At 33.9% G+C, this 18418-nt stretch overlaps 1 protein-coding gene across 1 annotated transcript in view; it reads right to left on the reverse strand.

The window, feature by feature from the left end:
• The window catches only part of LOC127180864 (segment polarity protein dishevelled homolog DVL-3), a 49360-nt gene that overhangs the window by 6856 nt on the left and 24086 nt on the right, over nucleotides 1–18418 (reverse strand). Inside the window, exons 3-11 of the mRNA XM_051135197.1 lie at nucleotides 16303–16427; nucleotides 8942–9096; nucleotides 8728–8863; nucleotides 4949–5042; nucleotides 4785–4854; nucleotides 2628–2767; nucleotides 2463–2539; nucleotides 2294–2361; nucleotides 775–924 (exon numbers count right to left, since the gene is read on the reverse strand). Of these exons, the coding sequence (XP_050991154.1) occupies nucleotides 775–924; nucleotides 2294–2361; nucleotides 2463–2539; nucleotides 2628–2767; nucleotides 4785–4854; nucleotides 4949–5042; nucleotides 8728–8863; nucleotides 8942–9096; nucleotides 16303–16427 (1015 nt within the window). The remainder of the gene's footprint in view (nucleotides 1–774; nucleotides 925–2293; nucleotides 2362–2462; nucleotides 2540–2627; nucleotides 2768–4784; nucleotides 4855–4948; nucleotides 5043–8727; nucleotides 8864–8941; nucleotides 9097–16302; nucleotides 16428–18418) is intronic.

Consider the following 18418-nt stretch of genomic DNA (forward strand, 5'->3'; position numbering starts at 1 on the left):
TTTCAAAATTGAGATATATACATCACCTAAAAGCTGAATAAATAAGCTTTCCATTGATGTATGGTTTGTTAGGATAGGACAATATTTGGTCGAGATACAACTATTTGAAAATCTGGAATCTAAGGGGGCAAAAAAATCAAAATATTGAGAAAATCGCCTTTAAAGTTGTCCAAATGAAGTTCTTAATAATGCATATTACTAATCAAAAATTAAGTTTTGCTATATTTACAGTAGGAATTTTACAAAAAATCTTCATGGAACATGATTTTTTCATAATTGCCAATCATTTTGACCCATACAATGTATTATTGGCTATTGCTACAAATATACCCCAGCGACTTAAGACTGGTTTTGTGGTCCAGGGTCACATATAGTAAAGTATAAATGATTTCTATTAATGCAAATGCATGCAAACCATTAAATGCGACGCAATGGAGGACCCTGAGCATCAAAAAGTGATGCCAAGGGGTCCTGACCAAGTGTTACTGTGACCAGCTGGGAGTGAGAAAGTACTTTTAAAGTATTTAGTTAACTGTAAGAAGTACTCTAAAACTATACTAAAGTGCACCACTTTTTCACAAGGGTTCTATAGTCTATATAGTATTTATTCAAGACTAATCACAAATCTTTGATGTTCATTTGATTTGCTCAGTTGTTAAGGGCTGCGATCACAACACAGTAAGCAGTGGGTTGGCAGATGAAGTCATCCTCTGGCGACAGACAGCGGGCACAGCAGAGGTGGACTATGGGACGGGTGGGTGGATAAACACTTACGCTCAGTCTCTGGAATGGAGCTTGTGATGGAGGAGCTGGTGGAGGTGATTGTGCTCATGGAAGGGCTCATACCGTACACAGGGTACGCCCCCGTCATAGCGGCAGTGTGAGACACCCAGGCAGCAGGGTCTATGGGACGGATCGGCTCACCTGAACAAACACGGGGGGGTGAATAGATACCACTTTAGATACTACCAAAGAGGTCAAAAACAATAAAGAAAACTGATTCATTTTAAAGGATAAGTCCTTTTCCAAAACAAAGATTCGTATATAATGTACTCACCCCCTTGTCATCCAAGATGTTCATGTCTTTCTTTCTTCAGTCATAAAGAAATTATGTTTTTTGAGGAAAACATTTCAGGATTTTTCTCTATATAATGGATTGATCTGGTGCCCCGATTTAGAACTTCCAAAATGCTGTTTAAATGTGGCGTGAAACGATCCAAAATGTGGTTGTAAACAAGTCCAGCCGAGGAAGAAGGGGGGGTCTTATCTAGTGAAACGATCGGTTATTTTCATAAAAAAAAAATACAGTTAAATACTTTTTAATCTCAAATGCTCGTCTTGTCTTTCCCTGAACTCTGTGTATTCTGGCTCAAGACAGTTAGGGTATGTCGAAAATCTCCAATCGTATTTTCTCCCTCAACTTCAAAAATCATTTCAAAATCATCCTACATCACTGCAGAAGTTCCAACACAGTTTTTGCAAAGTGAACATGCAAAGTAGATCAAACACCCTTAACAAAAAAGGTAAAACAGCGATATAGGATGATTTTGAGGTTGAAAGAGAACGTGAGATGGGAGTTTTTCGACATACCCTAACTGTCATGAACTGGAAAAAACAGTCCAGGCAGAGTAAGACAAGACGAGCATTTGACTTTAAAAATATATAAATTGTATTATTTTTATGAAAATAACCAACGTTTCGCTAGATAAGGCCCTTCTTCCTTGGCTGGGATTGTTTACAACCTCGGGGCACCATTGCAGTCCATTATATGTAGAAAAATGCTGAAATGTTTTCCCCAAAAAACATAATTTCTTTACGACTGAAGAAAGAAAGACATGAACATCTTGGATGACAAGGGGGTCATGAAAGTGGACTTTAAATTAATAGTTCACCCAAAAATTGTAATCCCCCTTAGGCCATCCAAGATGTAGATGAGTTTGTTTCTTCATGAGAACAGATTTGGAGAAATTTAGCATTACATCACTTGCTCACATTAAAAGAGCTTTGATGATGGATTTCTTCCTTAGTTGATGGACTGAAGTTGTGTGGATTACTTGTGGATTATTGTGATGTTTTTATCAGTTGTTTGGACTCTCATTCTGACGTCACCCATTCACTGCAGAGGATCCATTGTGAGCAAGTGATGTAATGCTAAATTTCTCCATATCTGTTCCCATGAAGAAACAAACTCATCTACATCTTGGATGGCCCCAGGGTAAGTAGATTTTCATCAAATGTTAATGTTTGGGTGAATTATTTCTTTAATAGCACTGTAACGCAGTAGCTCTCTTACTTCGTGGGAGAGTGAAACAGCTACGGGGGTTTGGATCCCAACATTTGGCCACAGTCAGTGTGATGGGTCTGTAAATGTAAACATACACAATTATAAGGAACATTAGTGCTGATATAAATCTCATTTAGTCCATAATCAGAGAACCGGACATCACTGTGTCCACTCTTACCCTGGTTTATGGACAATCTCTCGCAGCACCCTCACTGCATCATCATTACTCATGTTCTCAAAGTTGATATCGTTCACCTACAACACAAAAACAACTCTAAGAAATCACAAACAACAACCATGAGCAGCAATATCTCACAGTATAAATCAAACAAACAAAACAGACCTGCAGAAGCATGTCACCAGGCTCAATGCGTCCGTCAGCAGCCACCGCACCGCCCTTCATGATGGAGCCGATGTAGATTCCTCCATCTCCCCTCTCGTTACTCTGCCCGACTATACTAATGCCCAGAAAATTATACTTTTCTATAGCAAACAGAAAAACAAAATGGAGAGATGAACAGCAGAATATAGATGTAGACTTTTTTCATAATCAAAATGGGTAACACTTCACAATAAGGTTACATTAGTTATGTTAATTAACATATTAACTAACATACTAACATGAATACATTTGTTACACTAGTTCACTTCCAAAACAAAAATTTACAGATAATGTACTCACCCCACTGTCATCCAAGATGTTCATGCATTTCTTTCTTCAGTAAAGAAATTATGTTTTTTGAGGAAAACATTTCAGGAATGTTCTCTGTATAGTGGACTTCTATGGTGCCCGCAATTTTGAACTACCAAAATGCAGTTTAAATGCAGCTTCAAAAAGCCCTAAACGATCCCAGCCGAGGAAGAAGGGTCTTATCTAGTAAAACGATGAAGTCATTTTCTAAAAAAATAGACATTTATATACTTTTTAACCTCAAATGTTCATCTTGTCTAGCTCTGCATGAACTCTGTGAATTCCGGTTCATAACAGTTAGGGTATGTTGAAAAACTCCCATCTCAACTTCAAATTCGTCCTACATCGCTGCAGAAGTACCGACTCAGTGTTTACAAAGCGAACATGCAAAGAAGGCCAAACTCCCTTTACAAAAAAGTAAGATGTAGGACGATTTTGAAGTTGGAGGAGAAAATGAGATGGGAGTTTTTCGACATACACTAACTGTATTGACCCGGATTACACAGACTACGCATGCACATCACAGAGCTAGACAAGACAAGCATTTGAGGTTAAATTAATTTAAACATTTTTTTTAGAAAATAACGAATTGTTTTGCTAGATAAGACCCTTATTCCTTGGCTGGGATCATTTAGAGCCCTTTGAAGCTGCATTTAAACTGCATTTTGGAAGTTTAAACTCAAGGGCACCATTGAAGTCCATTATATGGAGATAATTCCTGAAATGTTTTCCTCAAAAAACATAATTTCTTTACGACTGATGAAAGAAAGACACGAACATATTGGATGAAAACAGGGTGAGTATATTATTTGTAAATTTTTGTTCTGGAAGTGTACTACTCCTTTAAAGTTGCCATGAAATGAAAATTCACCTATTTTCTAAAATTAATCTATTTTCTAAAAGCATGATATAGATCTTATAATGAATAATTCATTAGTGCATATGTTGCTTTTTTATGTTTTGACCTTGTCATTTTTAATCTTTTTTTTTTTTTGTAATTTTGGTAAAGGTTTGTGCTATTGGATTTATTTGTAAGCAATTCAATACTTTTATTCAGCAAGGACGGAATAAATAGAGCAAAAAAGTCAGTAAATACATTTAAAAATGACACAGTAATAATTTATTTAAAATAAACAGTGTTCTTTTTTCAGTTCTTTGTAACTTTCTATTTATCAAAGAATCCTTAAAAAATGTAGCACGGAAAAAATGATCAAGTAAAAATGCTTTTCAAAAACCACTATTAATAACTGAAAAAAATAATTAAAAATGACTGAGCATCAGTTCAACATATTGTGATTTCTGAAGATCATGTGATGCTAAAGACTCGAGTAATGATGCTGAAAATGCAGCTTTGCATCACTGAAATAAATTAGATTTTACAATATATTCAGATACAAAACAGCTCTTGTAATAATATTTCACAATATTATTGTTTACACTCTATTTCTGATCAAATAAATGCAGCCTTGGTGAACATAAAAGACATCTTTCAATAACATTAATATCTTTTCTTGTTTGAAAAATCTATACTAAAAATAGATTTACGTAGTGTTAAAATTCACTGCCATGAAGCCTGTCTGTCGCACAGATGGTTCAAAACAAATCACACATCAAAGTTTAATACTTATAATATGTTTAATAACATAACTTTTCACAATCTAATTAAATCCAGATGGAAAACTGAAATCCTTCTCCACATTTCTGTTCCACTCAGAAATGTGTCTCATTAGTGAATGTCATTCATGTTGTCTTTAAGACGTGGTGCACGTTCAACAGCAGACACACAGATATACATGTGCACATACTCACCCATGTTTAATGTGACAGTTATGATGTTCAGAGACATGGTGGAGTCAGTTATGCTGCTGAACGATGAGGACTGGAGAGATCGAGAGAAAGAGAACGAGAGATGAGGACACACTTAAAGAGACAAAACTTCAACACTGATAGTCATGGAGGTACAGGAGTCTCACCCTCTCCATCCTGGGTGCTTTGGGTTTCCGTCTGCGGCGGCGATGGCGTCTCATGAGACGTGACGATGTGCTCTGCTCCGTAGAGCTGCTGAACCTGCAGAATCACAGATGACATACAATCTTCAAAACATCATATTCAGCCTGAAAGTCTCTTTTGTGTACATATAATGAACATTACAGTCCTCTCAGCTCTGATTGGTCCTGAGAGTCACGTGATGCTCACCAGCCAATCGTCTGCATTAGTGTAGTAGTCTATCAGACCATGGAAAACCATGCTTTGTGTTGGCTTTCCAGAGCATGTGATTTGAGTGTACATTGTCTTCATAAGGAGATAACATGTTTGTGTTTAAAGGAGCAGAATGCTACACTTAACATGTATAGTTCCACCGTATCTCTGACTCAGGTACAATTACTGTACAATTACACAGGCTCTTTTTGTATGTGTAACTTTAGAAAGTCCATATGGAAACTAAAATCTTAAGACTGGTCTTTTTACATGTGAAAATTACCAGCATATTTCACACTGTCATTGATCAGGATGGGGCAGAAAGGGTTGTTGTTATAGATTTTATCTTTGGACCCTTAAGACTCTTAAGATTATTTGGCATTTTGACATTATTTTGAGCTCATTCTGCCCCTTAACTCTCATTATGCAAAAATACAGAGTGTCATTCTCATTACTGTAACATGAAAAATAAAGATTAACATATTATTTTTATTATTATTATTTATTATTATTATTATTATTATGTATACATCGGCTTTTGTTGTACAGTCTTTAATCAATACATTAAATTTAAATTTTAAATAAAAATAAAAAAATCAATGCAAAACTAGTATTTTTAAATGTAATATAATAAAAATGGACTGTATTACTGTAATGAACATCATTAAAACAATGAGAATAAAAATGTATTTATGTATGATGTGAAAAAAATTCACTTATTTAACAAAAAACTATGCAAAACAGTATTTTGTACTGTAATGCAGTATAAAAATTGACTTCATTACTGCAATGAACATCATCATAAAAATAATGAGAAATTAATTTATTTTACTAAATAATATTGCAAAACAGTATTCGTCATTGTAATCTAATAAAAAGTGGACTGCATTACTGTAAAGAAAATCATTGCTAAACAATTATGAGAAAGAGAATAGCAGATGCCCTATAATAATATGAACTAGGGCTGGGTGATATGACCTAAAATCAAAACCTCAATTATAATTATTGTGCGATTATTTTATAGTTTTGTATTTATTTATTTATTTTTGCTCTCATATTTCTTTAAAGGTTTGTACTGTAAATATACTTAACTATTAAAGGTGGGATATTTTTTTTTACCAATGAAAGAGTGCATTTCTTTGTGACTTTAAAATAGTTGAAGAAAACAAACATGGTTATTTGTTGAATATTTTGAACGATTAAAATCAAAGCTTGCTTAAAATGAAGACGTCTTATGAAAAAAGTCACATTTCAGTTTTAATGTATTAAGCAAGTTTCCTAAAAAATTTGATACAGCTCTCATTTTTTGCAAACAAAATCAATAAATATCGCCATGTCATAAGTAGAAAATAACCAGCATCTCTTGCAAACAAAATAAATTTTAAATATTGTCATGTGAAAAGTAGAAAATAAAAACCAGCACTCCACTGTAAACAAATGTTTTAAATAATGAATGTCAATACAACACTGCTGTTTTTAAGGGGAAAGTATTAAAAAACTAAATAACCAACATGGGAAAATTACGTCGGTTAGAGGTTCTGACTTTCAGTTTCAATTTCTTTTCGACTAATCTTCCAGGGGCGAAATATGCTTAAATGTCCTGAAAATAATATAATTTTTTTTACAGTCTGACTGACAAGTAAACTGAGCAGTTTAAAGACAGGTGTATTAGAAATAATATACACCACAATAGTAGACTGGCAAGAGGAAAAAACTTAATATACATTACTGCACAAAGTCTCCACTAATGGCTGCACAAAAGAAAAAAACATGGAACATGGTGCATGGAAAATAATAAAATGTAATGACCTGATTTAATGGCTTTTTAATGAGTTTTCTGTTTGGTTGGACTGGGAAGGGCACTTTGCATTGTCAAAGTTCTGTCTACTTAGCACATTAACCCTTACATATGATACTGATATCTATTATGATACATTAGAAAACGCTTTCCATATTTTGTTAGACCTTGAGAACAGCATAATATAAAGATTAATTTAGGGCCCCATGAAATCTATTTTTTAATCCTGTGTTTTTAATTTTATTTTTTCTGTTTTCTTTATTTTTTATGAGTTATCACAAAGTATCAGCAAAAAATGATGTGTAATGAAATGAATTAATGAAACGTTAAAAATGTAATAAATCTTTTGCAATGTACTTAAATGAAAATAAAGAACAATATAACAACTAATTTACAACAAAACATTGCTTTTTTTGTCATATAAGATAACGCAAACAGAACTGTCTAAATTTAAACATGAACGAAAAGACATCTTGCATGAAATTCTTTAAAAATAATAATAATAATAATACTTTAAGAAGTACATACATACGATTGTTATATATCTCTGTCATAATTTCTACAAGTTAAACCAAACTTTAAGTTTTGTTGGTTTTTCATTAAGATCTTTGCGTTTCAGTTTGTATTTGATAGTAATTTTTCCGTCAAATGAAACTAAAAATGAAGTGACTCTCAGGGCTTAAGATTATGTACATTCATTTATTTATTCAGAAACTCATAACACTGTGAGCGTTACACGTGTTTGAGTTTGTTGAGGTCAAAAGTTTACACCCCCCTTTCAGAATTACTAAAAATGTCAATTATTACCAAAATAAAAGGGATCATACAAAATGCATGTTATTTTTTATTTAGTACTGACCTGGATAAGATATTTCACATAAAGACGTTTACATATAGTCCACAAGAGAAAATAATAATTGAATTTATAAAACGACTCAAAAGTTTACATACACTTGATTCTTAATACTGTGTTGTTACCTGAATTATCCACAGATGTGTTTTTTTGTTTAGTGGTAGTTGTTCATGAGTCCCTTGTTTGTCCTGAACAGTTAAACTGCCCGCTGTTCTTCAGAAAAATCCTTCAGGTCCCACAGATTCTTTGGTTTTCCAGGATTTTTGTGTATTTGGACCCTTTCCAACAATGACTGCATGATTTTGAGATCCATATGCAACTACGACAGAAGGTTCAAACACTCACTGATGTTCCAGAAGGAAAAACCATGCATTAAGAGCTGGGGGGGTGAAAACTTTTTTAATTTGAAGATCAGGGTAAATTTAACTTATTTTGTCTTCTGGGAAACATGTAAATATCTTCTGTAGCTTCTGAAGGGCAGTACTAAATTAAAAAAATATATGACATTTAGGCAAAATAAGAAAAATTCAAAAGTTTTCAAAAGTTTTCACTGGGGCATCAGTGAGCATTTGAACCTTCTGTAATAGTTGCATATGAGTCCCTCAGTTGTCCTCAGTGTGAAAAGATGGATCTCAGAATCACAGTAACAATTTGTATGCATTCTGTATTTTGTAAAATAATTAACATTTTTAATGATTCCGAAAGGGGAATGTAAACTTTTGACCTTAACTGTAGCAGATAAAACTACACAGGTGTACTAGTGACATGTACTGACTGGCTGTTGTCATGTTTATTTCTGTTAAAATAATCCCATTAGAATAAGCCTGTCATCGGACATCTATTTAAAAAAAAGCAAGAAATCGTTGTTTTACATTAAATAAGTCTGTATGAGCATAACTCACCTGCTAGCAGAGTCCTCCTCCTCTGAGTCGAAGAAGCTGGTGGTGTCCAACTCACTGCTCATCAGCGTGGACGAGCTCTCATACCCAGCGACCTCCGGTCTGCGCTCCGGCCGCGAGTGACCGTTCAACCGGCCTCCTGCAGCAGACAACACCCATTAAGCAAGCCTGTGTGTTCCCTAATCATTAGCCAAGACTGACTTATAGGTAAACTCACCATGGTCATGTGTGTCTTTCCTACGAGGCCTCTCCCTCTCCCTCTCTCTGTCTCTGTCTCTGACTCTCTCTCTGTCTCGGTCTCTTCTCACCGATGGACCCACCTCAGGTTCGGTATCATTGCCCAGGTCATCCTGACTCCCCGCAGCATTCGCACTGGACCAGAGAGGAAGACACAGTGATGAAGGATGAGTGTTCAGAAGACAGATGGTGACTAAGATGCACCTGAGCGACACGTGCCACATACACGAAGGCTGTTTAAAGCCAGTCAATTAGTGACAGATGAAGTGTGAGCGAAAACATTTCTAAACAGGTTCTGCTTAATGATTCATTTGCTAATTGATTCGTTAAGCATTTGTAAATCATTCGACTGTGAAGGAGTGTCATGTTACAGACATTTTATCAACTCAACATTCAACCTATTCTATATAATTAAACAAAATAATTGTGATGATCTGCAGTATGGCCAAAATATACGTTAAATAGATGCTAAATATATGTTTATTATTTTTATTGTTTATGTTTATTATGTATATATGAAATATATATTTGAAATAAATTTAGTTTCAGCCTTCACATACCTAAATATTTTACAAAATGTATTTTGGATTAAAAAAATAAATAATAATAATAATAAAATAAATAAATAAATAAATGAATAATATGAATAAATACATTTTTAGGATAAATGCAAATGTGGATGGAATAGCCTACTAGAGATAAAAACTATGTTTATAATGATTTAATAATTAATATTTTTTTATACACTACCGTTCAAAAGTTTGGGGTCAGTAAGACTTGTAATAGCCTTTAAAGAAGTCTCTTATGCTCATCAAGGCTGCATTTATTTGATTAAAAATATAGAAACAGTAAACAGTAAAAAAACAGTAATATTGCAAAATGTTTTTACAATATAAAATAATGTTTTTTTATTTTAACATACTTTAAAATTTATTCCTGTGATGAAAAGCTGAATTTTTATCAGCTGTTACTCCAGTCTTAAGTGTCACATGATCCTTCAGAAATCATTCTAATATGCGGATTTATTATTAGAATGATCAATGTTGGATAATATCAACAGTTGTGCTGCCTAATATTTTTTGGAACCTGTGATTTTTTTTTTTTCAGGATTCTTTCATGAATAACAAGTTTAAAAAGTACAGTGTTTATTCAAAATATACATATTTTATAACAATGTAAATTATTTATTATTAACTTTTAATAAACTTTTAATTATTAACTTAATACATCCTTGGTGAATAAAAGTATTAATTTCCTAAAAAAAAAAAAAAAAAGAAACAATAAAAATGTACTGACCCCAAACTTTTGAACGGTAGTGTATATTGTAATATTGTAATTTTCTTTGGAACACTGTAAAGTATGTTTATGATTATTTTTTTTCAAATAAAAGAAAAAGTTTTCCTTTAAATGTGAAATTAATTTTCTTGGACTGCAATATATCAACATATAGAGGACAAAATATATTTGAATTTTTTTTTTTTTTTTTTTTAAGCTAAAGTACTAGATAAAACAGATGTTTTTAATATATATATATATATATATATATATATATATGAAGAGTTTATTTGCAAAAACTGAGTTATCTGTTTTTGGAAATGAATTTTCCATAAACACACACACACATTTTTATAATATTATATATATATATATATATATATGAAGAGTTCAAATGCAAAAGCCTTTAAGTACATCCGACGCTTTTCTTTAAAATTAGCATTTCTTTCTGGCTACTACGCATAGGCTTCTATCTAAGTGCTGGTATTTCATCAATAGTACACAAAATGTGTATAAACTAAAGTTTACAGTAATCGTTCACAATTAAAACCTAATTATGACTAATAACAGTTTGCAACTCAGAAAGTTGTGGTTCAAAGAAAATGCCCTGAAGTGATATGAAAGCAGCATAAACAACAGCTGATCCTGTGTGTGTGCTGGGGGCAAAGTACAGTGTACAAATGAGTTTAAACTTCAATTGTACTGAGGATCAGCAGCAGAGGGCGCTCACAGGTTTCTGCTGTATTTCTCTTAACCGTTTTGGCCTGTGTTCAGTGCATGAATAATTAACCTGCACACAAACACAGTCACACAGAGGGGAGTCATGCTGCCTGACAGACAGAACAGGAAACACACACACACAGACAGGAAACACCAGCACGACAAACAAGTATGCACACACATGTGGTTACACGCAGATAAAGAGACCCACTGACCAACAATGCCACAAACAGACCTGTGGGAAAACCATAAACCTGGAGGGACACGCACTGATATAGACAAGAAAATAAAAAATATCAAAACCTACATAAGGGCTGTACAGTTTTGTAAAAATAAATCATTTTGGTATTATTTTGACAAACACTGCGTGTCAAATTTGAACTGTGAAATTATAAACATTTAACGTCCCAATAGAGCGCAACGGTTTCGCCCTTTTTCACCGGCCATGGTTTCAAAAGTATTTTACCATTCATGTTCTCCATAGAGATTTTTTTTTAAAAATCAGTAAAGAAAAAAGCTGTGAATCATAACGCATCATTAAAATCAAACAGTACTTCTTGTGAAAATGTATGCTTTAGCAAACTTTTAAACAGTATTTATAAAAAAAAATAATATTCTCTAAAAGAAAACACTTGAGTGTGAACAGAATGCAATGTTTTTGTACACTTAAATGCCTATTAATTGAATTTAAATTCAGTTTATATAAAATATATATTAAATGCATGAAATGCATGTATATTAAACTTGAACTTAAGAGTGCTTTTGTTGACCCACTTAAGTAGGACTTTAAGTACATCTTTATATGTAATTTAACAATTACTTTAAATGTCTTTGAAATATCGTTAAAGTGTATTGTTGAATGCACTGACAAGCATTTATTGTAAACTAAAATTTTTATGTCATTTCTATTGAAACCTTTATGCCATCCCTAGTAAAAAGTAATTTTAAAATGCATTTATTTTATATTAAGTATAGTTCAAGTCTATTAACATAATTACTGACATATCGCTTGAGACTTATTGATATAAAAATTGTAATTAAACTTTTTTTTGGAGTACTACTTGTGCACAATGCACATTTCTTTATACTAAGCCTAAAATATATTCTAATGTCAATACTGATGAGGACTGTATGATCTTTAAATAATATCGGTCTTTAAATGCAAAATATTTAAAGTGTACCTAAAGTATACTTGCAATAGTTCCACTTTAGCACAATCAGATATACTTAAATATATCTTTAGTTGGACTTCAGCACTACTAAAGTACAAAATTACTTGTTCCAATTTAGCAGACTTTAAATATGCCAGTTTAGTATACTAAAAGTACAATTGCAGGGTGTTTTTATTAAGTACATTATATGTAAATGCATTTCTAGCATACTTAGGATGAAATAAATGTATTTAAATACATTTTAATATATTTATTTTTCACTACACTGTAAAAAATAAAAAACAATTTGTTGAGTCAGCTTAAAATAATTTGTTACCCTGCTGCCTTAAAATTTTAAGTTTAGTCAACTAAAATAAGTTTAGTCAACTTGAAATGTTAAGTTGTACTAAGTACTTAACTTAAATATTTGTGTTTGCTAAATTTAACAGATAGGTAAGTAACCCAGCTGCCTTAAAATTTTAAGTTGATTCAAATCAAAAATCTTCCAAGTTGTCACTTAGTATAATTTAACATTTCAAGTTGAATAAACTTTTTTTGAGTTGACTGAACTTAAAATTTTAATAAGGCAGCCAGGTTACAAATTATTTTAAGTTGACTCAGCAAATTGTTTTTTACAGTGTAGGGATATATTTTAATATATTTTAAGTTAACATTAAAATATATTAGCATAAAGTAATATCAAATAATACACTACAGTTAAAATTATAATCAATTACCTTACATGTGTTTTAGTATGTTAGTCAACACATTAAAAAAATAAGCGTACCTCTTTAAAGCAAGACATCTGAAATGCACTTTAAAGTAAGATTTTTAATTTGACATTACACAAAGTGCACTTTTTAAAAGTGTGTTAAGAAACAATCATGAAAGTGTCTCTCTGTAAGTGCACTTAAGTGTCCTTTAATATCACTAATATTCTATTATCTGCAAGTACAAGTGCACATTCAATCCAATTAAGCACACTTTTTCACAATGGTTGATTTGAAGTAAAAGAAGTATATGACATTCTTGTAGTACATGATATAAACAACTAAGAATGAATTATGTTTAAAAAGACTAACAATGAATCATAACACACCATACAGAAAAAAGACAAAACAAAATGCCGCTTTTGAAATTTGATAAAGGCTGTATTTTAATTAGCTGTTCAGACCTAATAACGCTTCACCCCCATCGGGTCTTTCTTTTACTTAACCATTTCCACATTCCCATCAAAATGAGCACTTAAAGCAATCAATGCCTTTGTAGGTAAAACATCGATCTAAATCGATGAGCGTGTCTTTCTATGAGGGCCTGTAGAGTTGATTAGATTTACAAGTAATGGGGTCTTGGGCTTATTGGAAAATTTAAATGCACGGATCTGAGACTCGCACAGCTCCTCTTAACACACCCTGTGATCAGGCAGATGTCATTAAGGGTATTGACGTGCTAGCGCTCTCTGAGTTAGGGCTCTGATTAGTTCACGTTAGAGGAAACCTGGGCCTTTGAGACCGAAGGGTAATGAGTTTGTGTCAACACGAGCGCTTCCGGCCTCTAACCACCTGCAGAGAGTGTGTATCTGACAAGGTCACACATGATATTTAGCAAACTGTGTCCTTTCTTAAAGTTTTTATTGTTTAATGTGTTGTTTTGTTGTTTGAAGTTATTGTTACATTTATATTGCTTAATTGTTCCCTGCTAAAATACTTTTTTCTATACAAGTTTAATATGCAAAGACAACAACAACTAAGCCATATGGTGTAAAAACTGTAGGTCTGAAATGTCTGGCTCAACCAGTGTTGTCATTGAGGTGTGACTACCTGCCTCAACAATGAAAGACTGTCAAATGATGCACCGAAATTTTGGCAAGGAAAAAAAAAAAAATATATATATATATATATATATATATATATATATATATATATATATATATTAGGGCTGTCAAACAAATACAAAATAAAAGTTTCAGTTGCCTAAATATACAGTGGGTACGGAAAGTATTCAGACCCCCTTAAATTTTTCACTCTTTGTTATATTGCAGCCATTTGCTAAAATCATTTAGGTTCATTTTTTTTCCTCATTAATGTACACACGGCACCCCATATTGACAGAAAAACACAAAATTGTTGACATTTTTGCAGATTTATTAAAAAAGAAAAACTGAAATATCATATGGTCCTAAGTATTCAGACCCTTTGCTCAGTATTTAGTAGAAGCACCCTTTTGATCTAATACAGCCATGAGTCTTTTTGGGAAAGATGCAACAAGTTTTTCACACCTGGATTTGGGGATTCTCTGCAATTCCTCCTTGCAGATCCTCTCCAGTTCTGTCAGGTTGGATGGTAAACGTTGGTGGACAGCCATTTTTAGGTCTCTCCAGAGATGCTCAATTGGGTTTAAGTCAGGGCTCTGGCTGGGCCATTCAAGAACAGTCACGGAGTTGTTGTGAAGCCACTCCTTCGTTATTTTAGCTGTGTGCTTAGGGTCATTGTCTTGTTGGAAGGTAAACCTTCGGCCCAGTCTGAGGTCCTGAGCACTCTGGAGAAGGTTTTCGTCCAGGATATGCCTGTACTTGGCCGCGTTCATCTTTCCCTCGATTGCAACCAGTCGTCCTGTCCCTGCAGCTGAAAAACACCCCCACAGCATGATGCTGCCACCACCATGCTTCACTGTTGGGACTGTATTCGCTTAGAATTAAACGCTTAGAATTAAGGCCAAAAAGTTCTATCTTGGTCTCATCAGACCAGAGAATCTTATTTCTCACCATCTTGGAGTCCTTCAGGTGTTTTTTAGCAAACTCCATGCGGGCTTTCATGTGTCTTGCACTGAGGAGAGGCTTCCGTCGGGCCACTCTGCCATAAAGCCCCGACTGGTGGAGGGCTGCAGTGATGGTTGACTTTCTACAACTTTCTCCCATCTCCCGACTGCATCTCTGGAGCTCAGCCACAGTGATCTTTGGGTTCTTCTTTACCTCTCTCACCAAGGCTCTTCTCCCCCGATAGCTCAGTTTGGCCAGACGGCCAGCTCTAGGAAGGGTTCTGGTCGTCCCAAACGTCTTCCATTTAAGGATTATGGAGGCCACTGTGCTCTCAGGAACCTTAAGTGCAGCAGAAATTTTTTTGTAACCTTGGCCAGATCTGTGCCTTGCCACAATTCTGTCTCTGAGCTCTTCAGGCAGTTCCTTTGACCTCATGATTCTCATTTGCTCTGACATGCACTGTGAGCTGTAAGGTCTTATATAGACAGGTGTGTGGCTTTCCTAATCAAGTCCAATCAGTATAATCAAACACAGCTGGACTCAAATGAAGGTGTAGAACCATCTCAAGGATGATCAGAAGAAATGGACAGCACCTGAGTTAAATATATGAGTGTCACAGCAAAGGGTCTGAATATTTAGGACCATGTGATATTTCAGTTTTTCTTTTTTAATAAATCTGCAAAAATGTCAACAATTCTGTGTTTTTTCTGTCAATATGGGGTGCTGTGTGTACATTAATGAGGGAAAAAAAAAAGAACTTAAATGATTTTAGCAAATGGCTGCAATATAACAAAGAGCGAAAAATTTAAGGGGGTCTGAATACTTTCCGTACCCACTGTATGTGCGAGTACTGTGTGTAATTATTATGTATGTATAATTACACACAAATTGTATATATTTAACACAATGTATTATATTGTATATATTTAAGAGAAATATGTATTTTTGTACAAAATAGTTTTATTTATATATAATATAAATTATAAAAATAATATAATAAATACATATACTTGTAAATATTTCTTAAATATATACATGAGTGTATATTTATATATACATAATAATTACACACAGTACACACACCTATATTATGGAAAATTCTAACTTTTATTTTGTATGCGATTAATTGTGATATAAAAATAAAATACTGCTTTATGTGAAATTTAAATGTTTGTAAACAACAAAGTTTTTATTTGAATGTTCAAATAAATGTAAACAATTGATTATTGCATAAACATTATTTACAGTTTTGATTTGAATGAATGAATGAATTAATTTAATTAATTTTAAAAAAATCATTTTGGTGCATCACTTCTAATATTGACTGAGTATGCATTATTTTGGTAAATAAATACATTCACTCACGCACACACATACACACACACACATTTAGACACACAGAAAGAGACAGTACGGGACAGCTGTGGGGTTACTGACTGGAAGGAAGGGGGTCTGGAGTCTCCGATGCCTCCTGTCCTCTCCAGCGGGGGCGGCAGATCGGCCTGAGAGTCTGCGCACACAGAACCACCGTCAGAGCCATGAGAGCCGTCTGCAGACACAAGCTGTACAGAGACACACAGACAGAAACAATGAAATTAGCTTATCTACAGCAAAGTTTAGCTTCATCTAGAGCATCTGTGACATGGTCAATAATGTCTCATGTTTCATGCTGACATAGCAGATTATACAGTACAGAACTGTTCAAAGGTTCAAAGGTTTGGGGTCTGTAAGATTTATTATTGTTTTTTGAAAAAAAAATGTTGCTCATCAAAGCTGCATTTATTTAATTAGAAATACAGTAATATTGCAAAATATTAAAATTCAAAATAGCTGTTTTCTATTTGAATATATTTTAAAATGTTATTTACTCATTTGAATTTTCATCATCATTACTCCATTCTTCAGTGTCACATGATCCTTCAGAAACCATTCTAATATGCTGATTTGCTGCTCAAGAAACATTTTTACTTTATTTCATTATTAGCAATGTTGAAAACAGTTGTGCTGATACTGATTTTGTGACATTTTATTTTTCAGGATTCTTTGATGAATAGAAAGTTAAGAACAGCATTAATTTGAACTTTTCTTTGTAACATTACACATGTCCTTACTGTGATTTTTGATCAGTTTAAATGGAAAATTAACTTTTACATATTGTTTGAACATAACTGTGTTTTGGCAGTGTATGTACACAACCACCCTATAATGATAAAAATCCACCCATTCCCTTTTTCATCCCTATAAATCATAAGCAGTGTCTCAGAGCAATCACAGAATCTGTAAAACGTGACATCACATTTTACAAGCCCCGCCCACGACCATGACTGACACTGCCGTATTAGCCGAGACACCACCCTGAGTGAGCCGCACACAATCCACTATGTTGATCTTTACGCCAGAGCATTTAAAAGCAGCATTCAAGTAAGAAATGTCTTCTTATTAAAGGGGTCATCAGATGCCCATTTTCCACAAGTTGATATGATTCTTCAGGGTCTTAATGAAAAGTCTATAACATGCTTTGGTTAAAAATTCTCAGTGGTTGTGTAAAACAAAACCCTTTTTACCTTGTCATAATCAGCTCTGCAAAAATCAACCCATTCTGTTGGATGTTCCTTTAAATGCAAATGAGCTCTGCTCACCCCGCCTCCCGTCTCTCTCGCATTTAGCTACGAAACCTGCTAACTAGCACGTTATTAGGAAAGGCGATTGCAAAGATTTAAAAAAACACCCTACTCACTTCTGCTGTAGGTGAAGCTGGATCAAGAATGATTTGCGTGAACATAGACACATATATGTAGATCGGGAGGCGCATTCCCTTCACAAACAAATGTAATCCACTGTGTCTTCAGCAGCTCAGATGTCGGGAGTAAATGATGACCACTATGTTCATTATTACATCCAGCAACACAACACCTCAATCGCCTAGGAGCCATTGTTGTCTATGTCCCTGCTTTGGCATCGAAACAATAGCGATCGGACTGTTACAGCTCATCAGGGCAGGTCTAAGGTAAGACGGTCATGTCAATCAATCTATTGTGGGAGTGGCCTCTGTTGGTGTGACCTCACACAGACAAGAAGCTGAGAATGGCTTGATTTGAAAAAGACAAATTATTTTTACACTGGGTGGATTTGTATAATTTTAGGGTAGATGTGTACATACACTGCCAACACTCATTCATGTTCAAACAACATGTAAAAGTGAACTTTGCATCCGATGAACCCTTTAATGCTACAGATGTTATTCAGTCCAAAGTGATTTTTTGCATTTATTTTATTGTTTGGGTCATATTAACAGTGTAGACTGCAGTATAGGTACTATACATTACGCTGCTGCCACTTAATACACAGATCTAATATAAACATATGATTTCTTTCCCAGCTGTTTAACTTCAAAGACTGTGTTTTTGTAACTTATGCGTGATTTTAACATAAACCTGTGTGTTAAATACAGAACTTTATTTAGTACTCACATGCCATGTGACAGTCACTTTCTGTTTTCAGAAAACCGTATATTGGAAGTTTAAACTGATGTCTTTAAAACATGATTTCAGTG

Source organism: Labeo rohita, chromosome 18, assembly GCF_022985175.1.
Source record: "Labeo rohita strain BAU-BD-2019 chromosome 18, IGBB_LRoh.1.0, whole genome shotgun sequence".
NCBI lineage: Eukaryota > Metazoa > Chordata > Actinopteri > Cypriniformes > Cyprinidae > Labeo > Labeo rohita.